Consider the following 14,999-nt stretch of genomic DNA (forward strand, 5'->3'; position numbering starts at 1 on the left):
ATAACCAAGGCATCAAATGTTAAAAGTAATTTAGTTTGGGACATTTTTGCTTAAGACATATCAATCATGTGTGTCCGGACCAGATAGAAAAATCGAGCCTCAGGCACGTTGCGTAGGCAGTAACTCAGCAAGCCTCGTTACACAGGTGCCCGCTGGTCGGATTTTTCTATCTGGACCGGAAACACATGACATATTTTATTATTTCGTACAAGAGGGGTTCTACGTTAACCCTAAGTTATGGTTGATCAATGTCCAACCTCGCCTTACCGTCGGTTGTTCGCTAGAAACCTGCAGTCAAGTATTTAACCTTTGCTAAGTTGTCCATAGGTAATATTTTGGCCAAATTGCAAAATTAAATAATTTGGTTATTGGATATAAGTAATGATTGGGTAAACTTTGACCAAACAAAATAATCAACCAGTGTCATACAATTGCCTTTGTCCTTAAATGGTGACCTTGACCTTGAACCAATACGCCTAGGACATTGATTCCGAATTGCTTGGTCTTACATAATTCGTGCGTCCACAAAATAGAGTGTAAATGTTGTTTGGTCTTATATAATTTGTGCGCCCATCCTGTTTTAACAGAGGTTGGTGTAGATATTGCTTGGTCTCATATAATTCGTGCGCCCATCCTGTATTAACAAAGGAGAGTGTAGATATTGCACGGTCTCTTATGTTATGTGTGTTCGAGCTGTATTCACATATCAGAGTGACAATGCCTTAAAGCTCTTTAAAGAATGCCCATTCGGGTTTAAGCACATCCATACTGTATTAACACTAATGAAAATGCATATTGCTTTGTCTCATATAATTCATGCGCCCATCCTGTATTAACACATGAGTGTATAAATATTGCTTAGGCACATATGTTTCGTGTGCCCATCCTGTTTCAATAGAGTTGGGGTTTTATTTGTCTGGTCTCATATGTTGCGCCAATCCTGTATTAAAAGAGCAGAATGGAAATAATGTTTGGTCTCATATGATGCAGGCGCCTACCCTGTATTAAAAGAGCAGCATGTAACTATTGCTTGGTCTCATATGATGCGGGCGCCAATCCTGTTATAAAAGAGCAGAATGTAAATATTGCTTGGTCTCATATGATGCAGGCGCCTATCCTGTATTAAAAGAGCAGAATGTAAATATTGCTTGGTCTCATATGATGCAGGCGTCCACCCTGTATTAAAAGAGCAGAATGTAAATATTGCTTGGTGCCATATGATGCAGGCGCCCATCCTTTATTAAAAGAGCAGAATTTAAATATTGATTTGTCTCATATCATTCATGCGCTCATCCTTTATTAACACAGGATAGTGAAACATTTTGCTTGGTTTTAGACGATTCGCTCGTCAATCCCGTATTAACTATGGAACGTGTAAATATTGAGTTGTCTCGTATGGTGTGTGTGTGTCCGAACTGTTTACACATATGGGAGTGGAAATGCTTAAAGCTCTTTCCCCTATTAGCGTTTAAACATAGAACGCATACTGTATTTTACAGGGGACTGTACATATTAATTGGTCTTATATAATGCTTTCTTCCAAGCTGTAATTATCACACAGGAGGGTGTTAATGCGTTTAATCTCGTTATATAAGTACAATCAGCATTTAAATAGTTAGCACTTCTGCGTTCTTACAAAATGGAAATTCAAAATGAAATTGTAGAAAGCATGCATTCTAAATGAAATAACAAGTATTGTATATTCCAAGTGAACTAAAAAAAAATATTGTATATTCTAAGCCAAATGACAAATATTGTAAAAATCGTGTGTACTTACACCTTCGTAGGCGGCGACTATGAGATTGTCAGGAAACATGTTTCTGAAGGAAAATAATATATTAACTTTTATTACATAACGATGTTATCATAGATACATAGCATATGTTTTTGTTGATTTCAGTGTAAGATTTAAGATTGTGTTTTTATTCCACGTCTGATCACATGGAAAAAAATATTCCAGGATGGCGAAGCTACGAATAATAATATACTTTTTTATGATCACAAGTAAAATTAAGCAAATTCTTACACAGACATCATAAAATGTTCTGTTTCATTTATGCTTATGTTCGGAGTTACTTTTTTCTTCATTTTGATGCCAAAAGTGAGAACTCTGTGTGTCATCTCCAAGCCAGATCTGTAGTAAACCGTAAGAGCACGTGAAAAGCACATGTGACCAAACAGGTCCCCAACATTTGTATTGGCTTATCCTTGATTCTTCTATTTTTTGAAACTTTTTTATTCAATATTGAAGCAAACGGTTTTAATTTATTATTTTGATGAATAGTTGTTACATATTTGTCACCACGAGGTTAACAAAGGTCAACAAACAAAAAAGTTGTTAAAGTTGTTACTTTCACAACTGTGAAAATATACATCACAGTTGTTGTTGTTTTTTACTGATAAAACTTGATATTTCACCAAAAAGAATAAACAAAACATTTGTTTATATCATATTAATGTGCATTAACTTTAATATAACAAATTGAATATTAATTCAAATTAATTTCACTTTCCTTATCTAGTTCCAACATTGAACCAAAATCTGAACAAAATCTTCATTCTGGGCTATGAATATGTCACGCATTAAAAATAATCTTACATTCGCTGTGACCTTATTCAAACATTAATGAAACTCGTAACAGAAAACATATAAAGCTCACAAAGGCCTGTTTCATGACTTATCTAAACTCGTTTTATAAAGTTTCGTATTAAATTTCAAATTATGAAATATTTTATATATCCGGACACCTAGGGCTCGAACTTGCTTGCCGGCTCACACTAGATGTAAAGGACCGATTTTCTTTCAATGCAGGTAAGCATTCCCACTTAACTTGAATTTCCCAAGGCTCGAGGTATTTTCGGTACCTGTGAGTTCTAACTAACGGGGTTCGACTATATTAATTGATACCTTATCGATGTAAATTGGGTTAAAACCACTATTCATTCAGTGTTTAATGGCATCTATAAATGTAATACGTTTTATCACATTTCCAATCATAACATTGTCTCAGTCCTCTAGGGATGGAAATCAAATCAAATTGAGTTGTAAATATTTTACGAGCAAATTTAAGACATGTCGAATAGTTGTGAAAATGGTAATTGATTTGCAAAATCCTCAGAGTTTTGGGTTTTAAAACGATTTGACACTTTGCCATGTCACAGAAGGGAAGATGTCGGTTTCCACATTGATGCAGTCACTTAGTTTCACCGAATAACAGCACGTGGGGAAACAATGAGAGAGGAGTTTGTCAGACCAAGACATTTCGAATTGTTTTGCATATGCTTCTAATTAAATCTAAGACAAAATCCTCAATACCTCTATTTGCAAAGACAGAAAATATCCCCTCGCCCTCCAATGCAGTTTATAATATATTTTATGTTGTTTCTGGTAAGAATGATTTAAAATGTGTCATAACGCGATACAGTATACACTTAATACGATCAAAAAACTTTCTAAAATGGAAAGAAAACGCGAAAATGTTTAACAACAACATCAGCTGTCTGCTTCAGCATTATTTAAAGCGTTGACATTTCCGTTATAATCTAAATGGTCTAATTTGTATTTTGAAACCTCGCAATTGCAAACACATTGCAGAAAATTGGACAATTATCTGTGCTCAACGAAACACTGTAAGCCACGATATGGCCATTTTCATAAAGCTTTATCGAGATATTTTCTTCAACTGTACTCTCTAGGGACTCTGATTGAAGCCTCTCTTTCAGCCCGTATGCTCCCACAGGGGCTAGTATGATTGTACTAAGTATATTTTACATGTATGCGGAGCGGATAAAAACTTCGACCCGACCGCACGTGCGGAAGCCGGTTCTCAAACAAAGACAATCTTTTTTAAAAGGTGCACGACGTAGGTTGATGTAAAGTTGAAAAAAAAACAATAATAGCTACGTGACCAGGCATTCCCCAGTTAAAAAAGTGCCAACACGTCGCTAATATTTTCTATCTGTACCTTAATCCTTTGCGTTCTTGGTTTTAGTAATTACAATCAAATGAGTTAAAGACAATAGTGCATTATAATTTAAAAGAAAAATAACATCAACATAAAGTGTGCGCCTTTAAGATCAAATTATTACTTGGACAGAATTTACTGGTCCAAATGTGAAGAAATTAGTATTAATCACATAATTTACTGGTCCAAAGGTGAGGAAATTAGTATTAATGAAAGGAAAGAGGATAAAAACTAGTGTTTGTTATTGATATGTTTACTCCTTTTTTACAGTAAAAATAGCAAATCGTACACTTTGATTCAAGAAAATATATATTTTGAGAATAGGATGCCTTCGCAAGGGTTTTTTTATTAGCGAAAATTAAAATAAATTTGCAGTTTCGAACTTTTATTTTAATGTAAAGTCAGAACTTCAGACGACATCATAGGCAATAACTTGTGATATTTATTTCTCCAGCAGGAAATTGCATTTCTACGCGTTGATCTGCAACAGTTACTATTATGTCACGTTTAAGGGAAACGCAAAATGACGCAGAATAACTAAAATATAAATAATTAAAGGTCTGCGTATATATTGTAGATACCCTGACACTGTCCGTCGCTGATGAATACGAAAAGCGCCTCTTAAATCCTCATGGGGAGTCTTCTACTCATGTAAATTGAATAACGCCGAGATAAAGTACATATTTCATTGATTCCGAATTTTTTGTGCAGATTTTGTTATAAAACGATGTTGCTTTTTTGTATTTTATTTTAATTGACCATGATGATAAAGTCAGACATCTATTTTATCTAGTTTTGGAAAAAAATAATTTGTCGAAAAGGGAATCACGAAAGAAATGATCCAATTTGTTTTTCCATTAACAATTATGACAAAAACATGTTTCTTACTATTTTTTTAACATGTTTGTTAAAATACTAAGTTCTAGTGCAAAGAAGAGTAAGTAGACATTTTTAAATCGTCCTTTTTATCTTTATTTTAACCATTTAGAGATACAAACGGTATTATTTTCAGAGGATATATTGTCGAATTTCTAAAGATATATCTTAAAAGGCTTAGAACTATTTATTCCCTGAGTGCTTCAAATTGCGAATTGTTTACGCGGAGTGAATATGCATCTTGAAATGTATTGACTGCCGCCATGATTATTTAACCTAATAAAACAGATAAAGAAACGGAGTGTTAAAGATATTGTGAAGTCCCGAGAGATGACAAAAACTCAGTCCAAGATTTCGTGAACGTCAGACAAATCAGCAAAGACAATAAATCAATGCTTGCCAGTACGATAGCATGGTTTATTGAAATAATTACTCTTAACAATCGCCGCGAGCAAGGCCCTAGCGGAATCAGGAAATGAAATCAGTTGGGGACATTGCTTCATAATTACACACAAACGCACCATTAGCTGAAACAAGTGCTACGTCTAGGGGATAAAGGAGAATGGGCAATGTTCCGTCCGGGACTGCCGCCTCAGTCGTGTTTTAAGTAACTTGCCGGGGGGAAAAGTCGGTGATCTATGGCAGAGTGCTTGACACTTGGTAGATTACTACACTACTCGGCTTGTCCATGCCGTTTTTGGCTTCATAACCGGGAATGTACTTATTCTGTGATGACAGACCATAGTTTAGACTATTTAAATGGACTCATTACTTGAAAGTTGTGCATTGCTTTGCTGACAATTCCAAAAAGGCATTTTAGTTTAGTTTAATTTATAACGATTGTGAAGCAAGTTATAACAACATTATATTAATCACTCTCGTTGGCTCGATTTTACGCTCGAGTTTGGGCTTGTGTTGTTGGGGGGGGGGGGGACCCGGAGTACCCTGAGGAAACCTACCGGCCCGGCTTTGTGACAACAAATCAAACACACTTGCTTCCAATGGCGAGTGCGCTTACCGAACAACCAACCGACATTTTTTGCCAAAAGGACGCTATTTTTCCCCTATCAGCCCCGCCACCATTGCCTTTTAGGTGAAAAACCCCTGTAGTATGCCCCTTTAGTTTCCATCATATTATTGAAATCTATCAGATTCTTTATTAGGAGGTTCCAACTTAAATGTTAATTGGTGAACACCAAGGGGAAATATAACTACCCCACTCGTAAAATACAGCTTTCGACTCTCACTCTGTGAAACATATTGTCATCTTATACTGAGAAAGCAATTAACCTATTTACTTTACCTTTTTTAGGCAGTCATATGAACGACAGTTTATAAACATTTTAAAGTGATGACAGATCTGACGTCCAAGAGTTCTTTTATAAAACGAAATCGCAAAAATAAAAAGATAGAAATATGTTCGCCAGTAAGTATGATTTATTAAAATATTCATCTATAACACTCTGCGAAAGCCAGACCTTGGTAGTTTCGGGAAATTAAATCAATCGGAGACATGACTCCATAATTACATGCATACGCGCCATTACATGAAACAAGCGCATTGTCTACTAGAAAGAACGGCAAAAAAGCCAATGTCTCGACCGGAAATGAGACCCAAATAGTATTGGAACTAACAAATCAAAGATAAACTTCCCTGATAGGCAAACAGTCCACCTTGTATGCAATGATCTTCAACTCGGGTGCGACATCAAGGAGACTAGCAGGGAGCAAAGCCGCTGTATTACCGTTACGGATTTACTAATATAAGATTATTGAGGGTCCACTGAAGTATTTCGCTGATGAATTGAGAATGTGCACGGGTCGCGGCGCAGGAACTACTCAATAACTCCGAAATGAAGCACATCATGTTTCATTTGTTCTGGAGGTTGTGTGTGTGTGTGTGTGCGTGTGTGCGTGTGTGCGTGCGTGCGTGTGTGCGTGTGTGTGTGTGCGTGTGCGTGTGTGTTCTGAAGTGTGTTCTGGAGTATGTTCTGGAGTGTGTGTTTGTTTGTGTGTGTGTCCATGTGTGTGTCCGTGCGAGCGTGCGTGCGTGCGTGCGTGCGTGCGTGTGGGAGTAAATTTGATTTTGGTGCGTTTATTTATATGTTTCTAGTTTAAATCTTACCAGGGTTATTAATTTAAACTAATTTTATCTAGTCTTTTGAACGGAGAAACACACTACAGAAAGTGGCCAAAAGGTATACTCCAAATCCATTGAATTAGCGATTCCATTAGAAATTGAAACAGATTAAGCAGTCTCGTATTATACCTTTAAACATATTTGTTAAAACACATTGTGTAATGCAAACAAGAATTAGTGGTCATTTTTTAAATCCTCATAAGTTCTTAACCATAAAGCATTACATCTTCCGGGAAATCAAGAAGAACACGGCCTCTATTCAAACAGATAAGTATAACCTCTAACACTTTCAGACTTATTTAGATCATAATCTAGATAGTATTATTTGTTAATAGAACCTCTGAGAGCTATATTACATAAGGTTTGGATTGATTTAATCCCTGAGTGTCTGAAATTGCAACTTGTTAAAGTGGAATGGAAATGCATCTTACAACATATTCAGCTGATGTCAAGGTTTAGGCTAGAAATAATATTACAGATTATCAAAACAAAAAATATATACATTTTGAAATCTCGAGCGAAAACAAATTCAGTCCAATATGTCGTGAACTTAAGACAAAATAGCAAAAATAATAAATCATTTTTGCTGGTTAGACGGCATTGTTTATTGAGATGATTACTCTTAACAATCTCCGAGAGCAGAGCCTTTGTGGACTCGGTAAATGAAATCAGTAGGGGACATTGCTTCATACTTACACACATACGTGCCATTAAATGAAACAAGTGCTACGTCTAGAGAGAACGAAGAAAGCCTATGTCTCGACCAGGAATTACTCCCAAGTCATATTTGAATAAACATGTCGGAGAGAAAGCTCGGTGATCTATAGCCGAGTGCTTGCCACCTTGTAGATTACCACGCTGCTCGGCTTGTCATTGCTGTCAATAAACGTAGGACAAAACATCCATGTACAAAACCTCCCATGCCATTTTTGAAAAGGTGAACAAAACCTCCCACATCATTTTGTCAAAATCATTTGGGAGGTTTTGTCCATCTAGTCAAACATTACATGGGAGGTTATGTCCATGGAATGTTTTGCCCGGCCCCCGCCGTCATTAGCTTTAGAATAAGAAAAATGTTGTATGTTTTATATATTAGCCCATTACTATGATTTAAATTATACACCATTAATGGGATTAAACACTTTTTACTCCTGTTTGGTTATTATTAATTTTCCATCGGTTAATTTATAAATACCTTGTCTATGCATATTGTTAATACATTTTTTAGGATGTATAAGTGAGATTATTTGCTGAAAGTGTCAACTCTAAATGGACCTGAGCCAATAAACCTATACACAGGAAATTCGACCCCTGTTGTGTAATCGATGTAAGAAAACAAGGAATGCGCATCAAAATTCATTCCTGAAACTATGCATTTAAGTCCTTTAAATTTGACACAGTTTGCGTGTTCTGTCTGTGTTGTGACGGTTTGTGTCTCTAGAATTGTGAGCATTAGGCTCACACGCACTTTTTATGACGAAATTCAATATGGCAAATCATTAGGATTTACTAAAAATCTTGTCGCTGGAACCCTTCATCAAATGTTGATATATATTCAACGAGTTTGATTAGCGTTAGTAACGCTTTTAAACCAAAGGCTTCAAGGTTAAATTATCCCTCAGATTCTGTACGTGTAAGAGTCCTCACAGGTGAGCGGTTTTGATGTTTTTCTTCTATTTGTTATATTGAATGTATCGGTGTGGGTTTGCTCCCAATTAAAACCAGGGAGTTTGGAGTATCCTTCAATTGTTTTTTTTTCTGCAATGTCGGTATTGAAGAGTAAAATAATAATAATTATAATAATAATAATAATAATAATTATAATAATAATAATTATAATAATAATAATAATAATAATAATAATAATAATAATAATAATAATAATAATAATAGTAATAATAATAATAATAATAATAAAGTGTTTTAAGATACATTGCCGTGAAAAAAACCATTTCGTCCAAAACATGAGCGATTCCTTTAATTAAGTCTGCAATAAAACGTTGACTGATCGTGTCATTTATGTTTAAGATTAATGTTTTATTGCTCTTCAAATATATATTTCTAAAGCGCGAAACTTGTTGGATTGCATATATTAATACAACTGGGTCTAAAACTTTATAACTTTACTAATATCTGACACACTAATGTGAAAATATAGTTGAGTAAAACCAAAGTAGTCTAAACTGTTTTGAGGTTTCTCATATCCAATTAAGACATGGACAAATGTAGTAGCAACCACATATATTTGTCTTGTTTTACCAAACCTATAACCCATGACAAACAGGAGAAAAACCAAACCCAAAATAACAAAACATGGTAATAGCATGAAAAAATGCAAATCTTCGTCGTTATCGGAAAATTCTGGAAACACACAAAACATGCTTTGTCTCTTCAATGATTATTTTTCTTAACTTCCCATCACGCTGCCTTGTAATTTTCAGATAGACCTTGTAAAGCTTGTATTAATGATAGGGAGAACATAAAGGGAAAGTCGTTCGTGTAAATGTTGGGTACTTTAAGTTTGGTTCGGACTGGGGATGAATATATGAGATTGGGCACTCAAAAGTCATTTTGCCACTAAGTGAGTTTATCTTGAAAACTGTCAGAGCATGTATGTAAAAGTGTTTGTTGAATATGTCCGTGTTCGATACGTTATAGTATATTTAGTATGGATTAAAAATGTATTCTCCTTAGGCTAAATATTATATATTTATTGTATTATTAGCATATGAGTGTTAAAAAAAGTATGTTGTATAATATAATGTTTGTCTGACTTCTTTTTCCAAAATGAATGTAAGTCTAACAACTAGCAGAAGAGCACAGCTTTTGGGCACCATTACTCTTCTTACTATATCTGGGCTGGTAAGAGCACAGCATGATGGGACGTACGTACTGTGCGCATTGGCTTTATGCACCATCATAAGACCACCATGGCACTTTCAAAACACGCCTTTGATTATATCTCGTCTTTTATGCTAAAAACAACAGTCGATCTAAGTTGCCGAAATAAATGTGTATTCTTTGACACATAACTTCATGCATTTTCATCAACCAGTACACATTAATTATCAAGGCAATTATTTACCCTTGTAATGAGTATGATCAGTTCCCAAACTTTGATTCAAGAATAGAACTAACATGCTGTAGGATTGTGTTTCAGAGATTTGTTCGGAAAATAAAAGTAAAAGAAGTGAAATATATTGTTCGTTTCGAATGCATTGGATATGACAAGTAAGCGCTTCAGACGACATGACAGACACGAACAGTAATTGTTTTCTGCGACAGACAATCGCACTTCTGTGCCGTGATCTACGACTCGCATAACACGTGGAAAACGCTGAGAGACCCAGCCTTTGTGTGCGTATACAGAATCACTAAAATAAGATTAGTGAGGGTCCACTGATTTATTGTAGCTATCCTGACACAAATCTGCCGCTGATGAATACGAAAAGTGCCTCTTGAATCCTCGAGGGATCGCGGTACGGAGACTTCTACTCCTGTAAATTGAATAACTCCGAAATAAATGACTGGTTTCATTGATTCTGAATTGTGTGTGCGGATTTTGTGATAAAACGTTGTTGCGTTGAGCATTTATTGCATCTTGTTTGTATGTTGTCAGCACAGTGAAACATCTCTTATTTACTTAAAGACATGTGATATATTCTACAGAATTTGCCTAAGACGAAATGAACAATAAATGTGTATCCTGTCTTTAAATACCCAACATTTGTAAATCTTATGTTAAAAAAATGAGAGCATCCTGTATATAATGTTTTTACTGCGGATCAAAAACATGAACTCAATGGCTTCTTATCAAATAGAATAGTAACTTGAATCCAGAAGACATGCTGGGAATATAATGTAAACTGTTTTATGCTTTCTCGAATGCCCGAGAGATGTATTATAAAAGGTGATTTATGTACTCCCTTAACTTTTAAAATTGCGAATTGCTTAAGCTAAATTAATGTCTATCTAAATAGATTCGATTAATGTCAGGGCAAATATTGATCTGATTTCAAAGATTTAAAAACTTAATATATTAAAGACATTTTTAAGTCCCAAGCGATAAATAAATCTCGGCCAAGATGTTGTGAACGTCAGATAAAACAGCACATACAATAAATCAATGTTTGCTGGTAAGACGGCATGGTTTATTGAAATAATTACTCTTAACAATCTGCGAGAACAGGGCCTTAGTGGATTAGGGAAATGAATTCAGTTGGTGACATGACTCCATAATTACACACATACGCGCCAATAGATGAAACAAGTGCCACGCCTAGGGAGAATTGGTAACAAAACAATGTCTGGACGAGGATTGACACCCTAGTCAGGTTTAAACCAACATGCCTTAGAGAAAGGTCGGTGATTTATTGTCAAGTTCTTGACAGTTGGAAGATAACTACACGAGACTACTTGTCCATGCCGTCAGTGACTTTGTTTCCCCATTTTCAAAGGTGATTCTGTTTTCACGAACGTCTTTTTAGTGTTGTGACAAAAGCAAAAACTTTTCAACTAAGCTTTTAAATGGAAATATTAGTAACACACAGAGCACATTTAAATATGAATTGCCTGTTTGTGTAGTCTTGCATCGTTAATTTGTGGTTCTAGTTCATAGTATTTCCTTAAGATAGTTGTCGAGTTCGTTTTTAACCGTTCCAGGAGCATAACTAGAAAGCAGCTTTTAAATTCATTTCAAGAAGGCAGCCCAATCATTTATAAACCAAACAAACTGCAATTCATGTTTAAGATGCACTCTTACTCCCAAATAAGATGTACCACAATTAATACAATTGTTTAATTTACCGAAAAGGATGAATAAATATCGAAAACAATGATTCTGTAAATCTTTTAGGACCCATGAGAGATTTAATACTTGTGCGTATTAAATTCACGGCTACATTCTTGTTATCAGTAATTATTTTAAATTTATTATTACGTAACTAGCTGACGGTTAATCATTCAAAATTTATTATTTCAAATCCGAGTATCACTTTAAGCATATGGCACTGGGTCTAACTTGAACCCGGGTGGAGAAATGCAGCAAAGGCCTTAATCGGTCTACTGAAGTTAGCCTGAAACATGACATTCATATGAAAACATATTTCAGATAAATTGTTACCATTTCTTTACGAATGAACAGAACGATGATACAAGTCAATACAAATATTGATGTTTTGTCTCTATTCCAACTGAATAAATACGTTGCTGTTAGTAATACAGACTTTCTTTTCAATGATAAACAATGACGATTCAGGTCAAATGAATATGCATCAAATTGATTTGGCGTTGCGATAAATTTGAGTACGCAACTGTTGAACACAACATGGTGTATGGCGTACCGTAGGATTCACATTCCGCGAAAGTCAATGGACAGGCCCAGCCAATTATGATTATACATTGTACGAAGTTTGTATGGCGTGTCACACTCTGCGAATGAGAATGAACAGTCACAATCAAAACTGATCGATAATGTGTATGGATTATGTGCTTCTGAAATCATATTCATTTTAAAATGGAAATGTATGACTTTTATTCAAACTCATAAGGTATTTTGCAATTAACCTTAACAATTTATTATACTCCTGTGAATTTTCTGTAGCATATTTAAATTTGTTATCAAATAACAAAAACATTAAATTCGCTGAGTGCGGCTAAAACAAGTATGTTGAAATGTCAAGTACGAGATATGGTCTCCTGGAAACATATTCTGCACTTTATTTCTAACTTGCGTGACTGTAAACCGCAACATGCAACATCAATCATCGATTTTAACGCGATACTTCTCTATAGAGTCCTTTGATCTAAGCAATTTTCAGGGCATGTCAGCCAATTCGTCTATTATGAAGGATTTTGGTCTTGGAGAGAACATCTTACTTTGTTAATTATTTACTCCTATCCTTGCTTCATTAAGTGGTAATTCCTTTGAACATGTACCGAAGACGAGCTCATTGTGCATAAACTTCAAACCACATCGTTGTTTAAGAGCCTAACGTAAGTCCAATTGTCTTTCTTGCTTGAGACCATAGTGTAAAATAATTGAAAACATCTCATATTTCCAAATTTTGTGAATTGTTTATTTCGATCATCATTTATAACACTAAACACACAAAAGATATTTCTTATATTGAACTATTTGTGTTTAAGATAATGTTAAGGTGTAAAATTTAAAATAGATATATATAATCGCCTCATGGATGTACGTACACATTGCTGAGCTGTTTTTATCTGATTTAAATTAATACTTCAAAGGCTAACGGTAATATTACAATAGGTTGTATCCCGTTTTATTCTATAACCTTGGTTTTGGAATATTAAGCAACTGGCCCCAATTTTTCGAAACTTCTTAAGCTTAATAGGCTTAAGCTGCTTATTTCAATAAGCCAAAATACATACTTATAGTGATTCTTTATAAATGAAAAATGGCTTATTGTGGTAATCGTAACAATAATTCCTATCTAAAATATTAAACTTTTAAAGGAGTATATAAAACGCAATATATTGAAAGACAAAAATAGTGGGTTTAGCTTAATCCTGTTATGAGGACTTGTTTCGAGAAAATGGGGCCTGGTCATTATTTTGCTTATATCACTACGTCTTGAGACAAAAAGTTAACCATTGTCAACTGACTACGATGTATCAATAAAATGAGGCATAAACAGTTAGGAATTACGACACATTCAATACATAAGTTATAAATAATCAACAAGCAAATAGACTAATATAACTTCAAAACAAGACAATTATAAAGTGTCTCACTGAATATATTTTATTCTTTGTCTTAACGGAAAATGTGTTTTGTTTTCAGAGGGATGGTTAACACTCTTCTGGTATTCAAAAATCAGACAAGATTTCAGCGAGCATTTTGAATGTCAGTTACCAAACTTGAATTTCAAGGAATAATGTTTTTTTTGCGTTTTGTATTTTGTTGTTGTTTTTTTGTGTGTGTGTTTTTTTGTTTTTTTTTGTTGTTTTTTGTTTTGTTTTTCTTGATTTTGTGGGGTTGGTCAAAGATCTTTTGAACACATTCAACTTCTTGTGTGTTTTTTCGGCAAGATTTTAATTAGTTGTTACGATTTGGTATATACCTATTTGGATGGTTGTCTATAGATAAGGATTGACCCAACCATAGGAACAACCATGGTTTTGTACATAACAGCTTCTTATAATGTCAGCAAAATTTATAAGCACTTTTCAAGTTTCTCCTCATAGAGCTACTTTCCTAAGACTGTTTCTAGCAATCTGAATTCATATCATTTCTAACCAACTACACATTACTTAACGCTTCTGCAATTTCAATGTACATACTGCTACTTACAAATTTTATGTTTAAAATGTTGACTATAATTATCTTTATTTAAATTCTTGATGTCAACTATCGGAGTCGTGTGCGCTGTACTGGCCGTACAGCGGGGGAAAATAGGTGATGTTACCATTGTAAACAGTGCTGTGATCAATCTTTCTTTGTGCAATTGTATAAATGCATATAACTAGAAACAGCTTTTGTTTAAAACAAATCCCATCTGTAACCTATTTAAAACTACATAGTATTATTTTCCAAGTCACCAATTCATTGTGATGTATTGTTATTTACTTGTATGTTTGTTATTCATGTCGGAAAATAGCTTATTGAGCATAAATAATGTGAAATGATATACCCGACTTTAAAATAAATCTATTTCTATTTCTAAAAACATTTCAAATCCTCTCAACGTATCACAAACATACTTTTGTCTAAAGGGCACCTACTTAGACTTTCATATTGTTACTAGGTGGTAGAGATTCTTGTTTACGTGTTTTGTTTTGTTCAGGGCGGATTCTAATTCATCTGTCAAGCATTTGCACTTAAACTGCTTTCTACCTAGTTATCGGACCTCAATATAATTCACCATAAATGTGTCACGAAACGCATTACTGTAAATTGTTCCAAGCCTAAATAAAAACGTTAATTTTATCATAAACCTTACAGTCTTTATTTGAGGCGTTCAGTTTCTTAAGAAACCATTTTAAATGGATAC

At 34.5% G+C, this 14,999-nt stretch overlaps 1 protein-coding gene across 1 annotated transcript in view; it reads right to left on the reverse strand.

Annotated features, from left to right (window-relative positions):
* The window catches only part of LOC128234048 (excitatory amino acid transporter 1-like), a 50,996-nt gene that overhangs the window by 14,300 nt on the left and 21,697 nt on the right, over positions 1-14,999 (reverse strand). Inside the window, exon 2 of the mRNA XM_052948010.1 lies at positions 1,778-1,820. Within this exon, the coding sequence (XP_052803970.1) occupies positions 1,778-1,820 (43 nt within the window). The remainder of the gene's footprint in view (positions 1-1,777; positions 1,821-14,999) is intronic.

Source organism: Mya arenaria, chromosome 1 (genome assembly GCF_026914265.1).
Source record: "Mya arenaria isolate MELC-2E11 chromosome 1, ASM2691426v1".
Taxonomy (NCBI): domain Eukaryota; kingdom Metazoa; phylum Mollusca; class Bivalvia; order Myida; family Myidae; genus Mya; species Mya arenaria.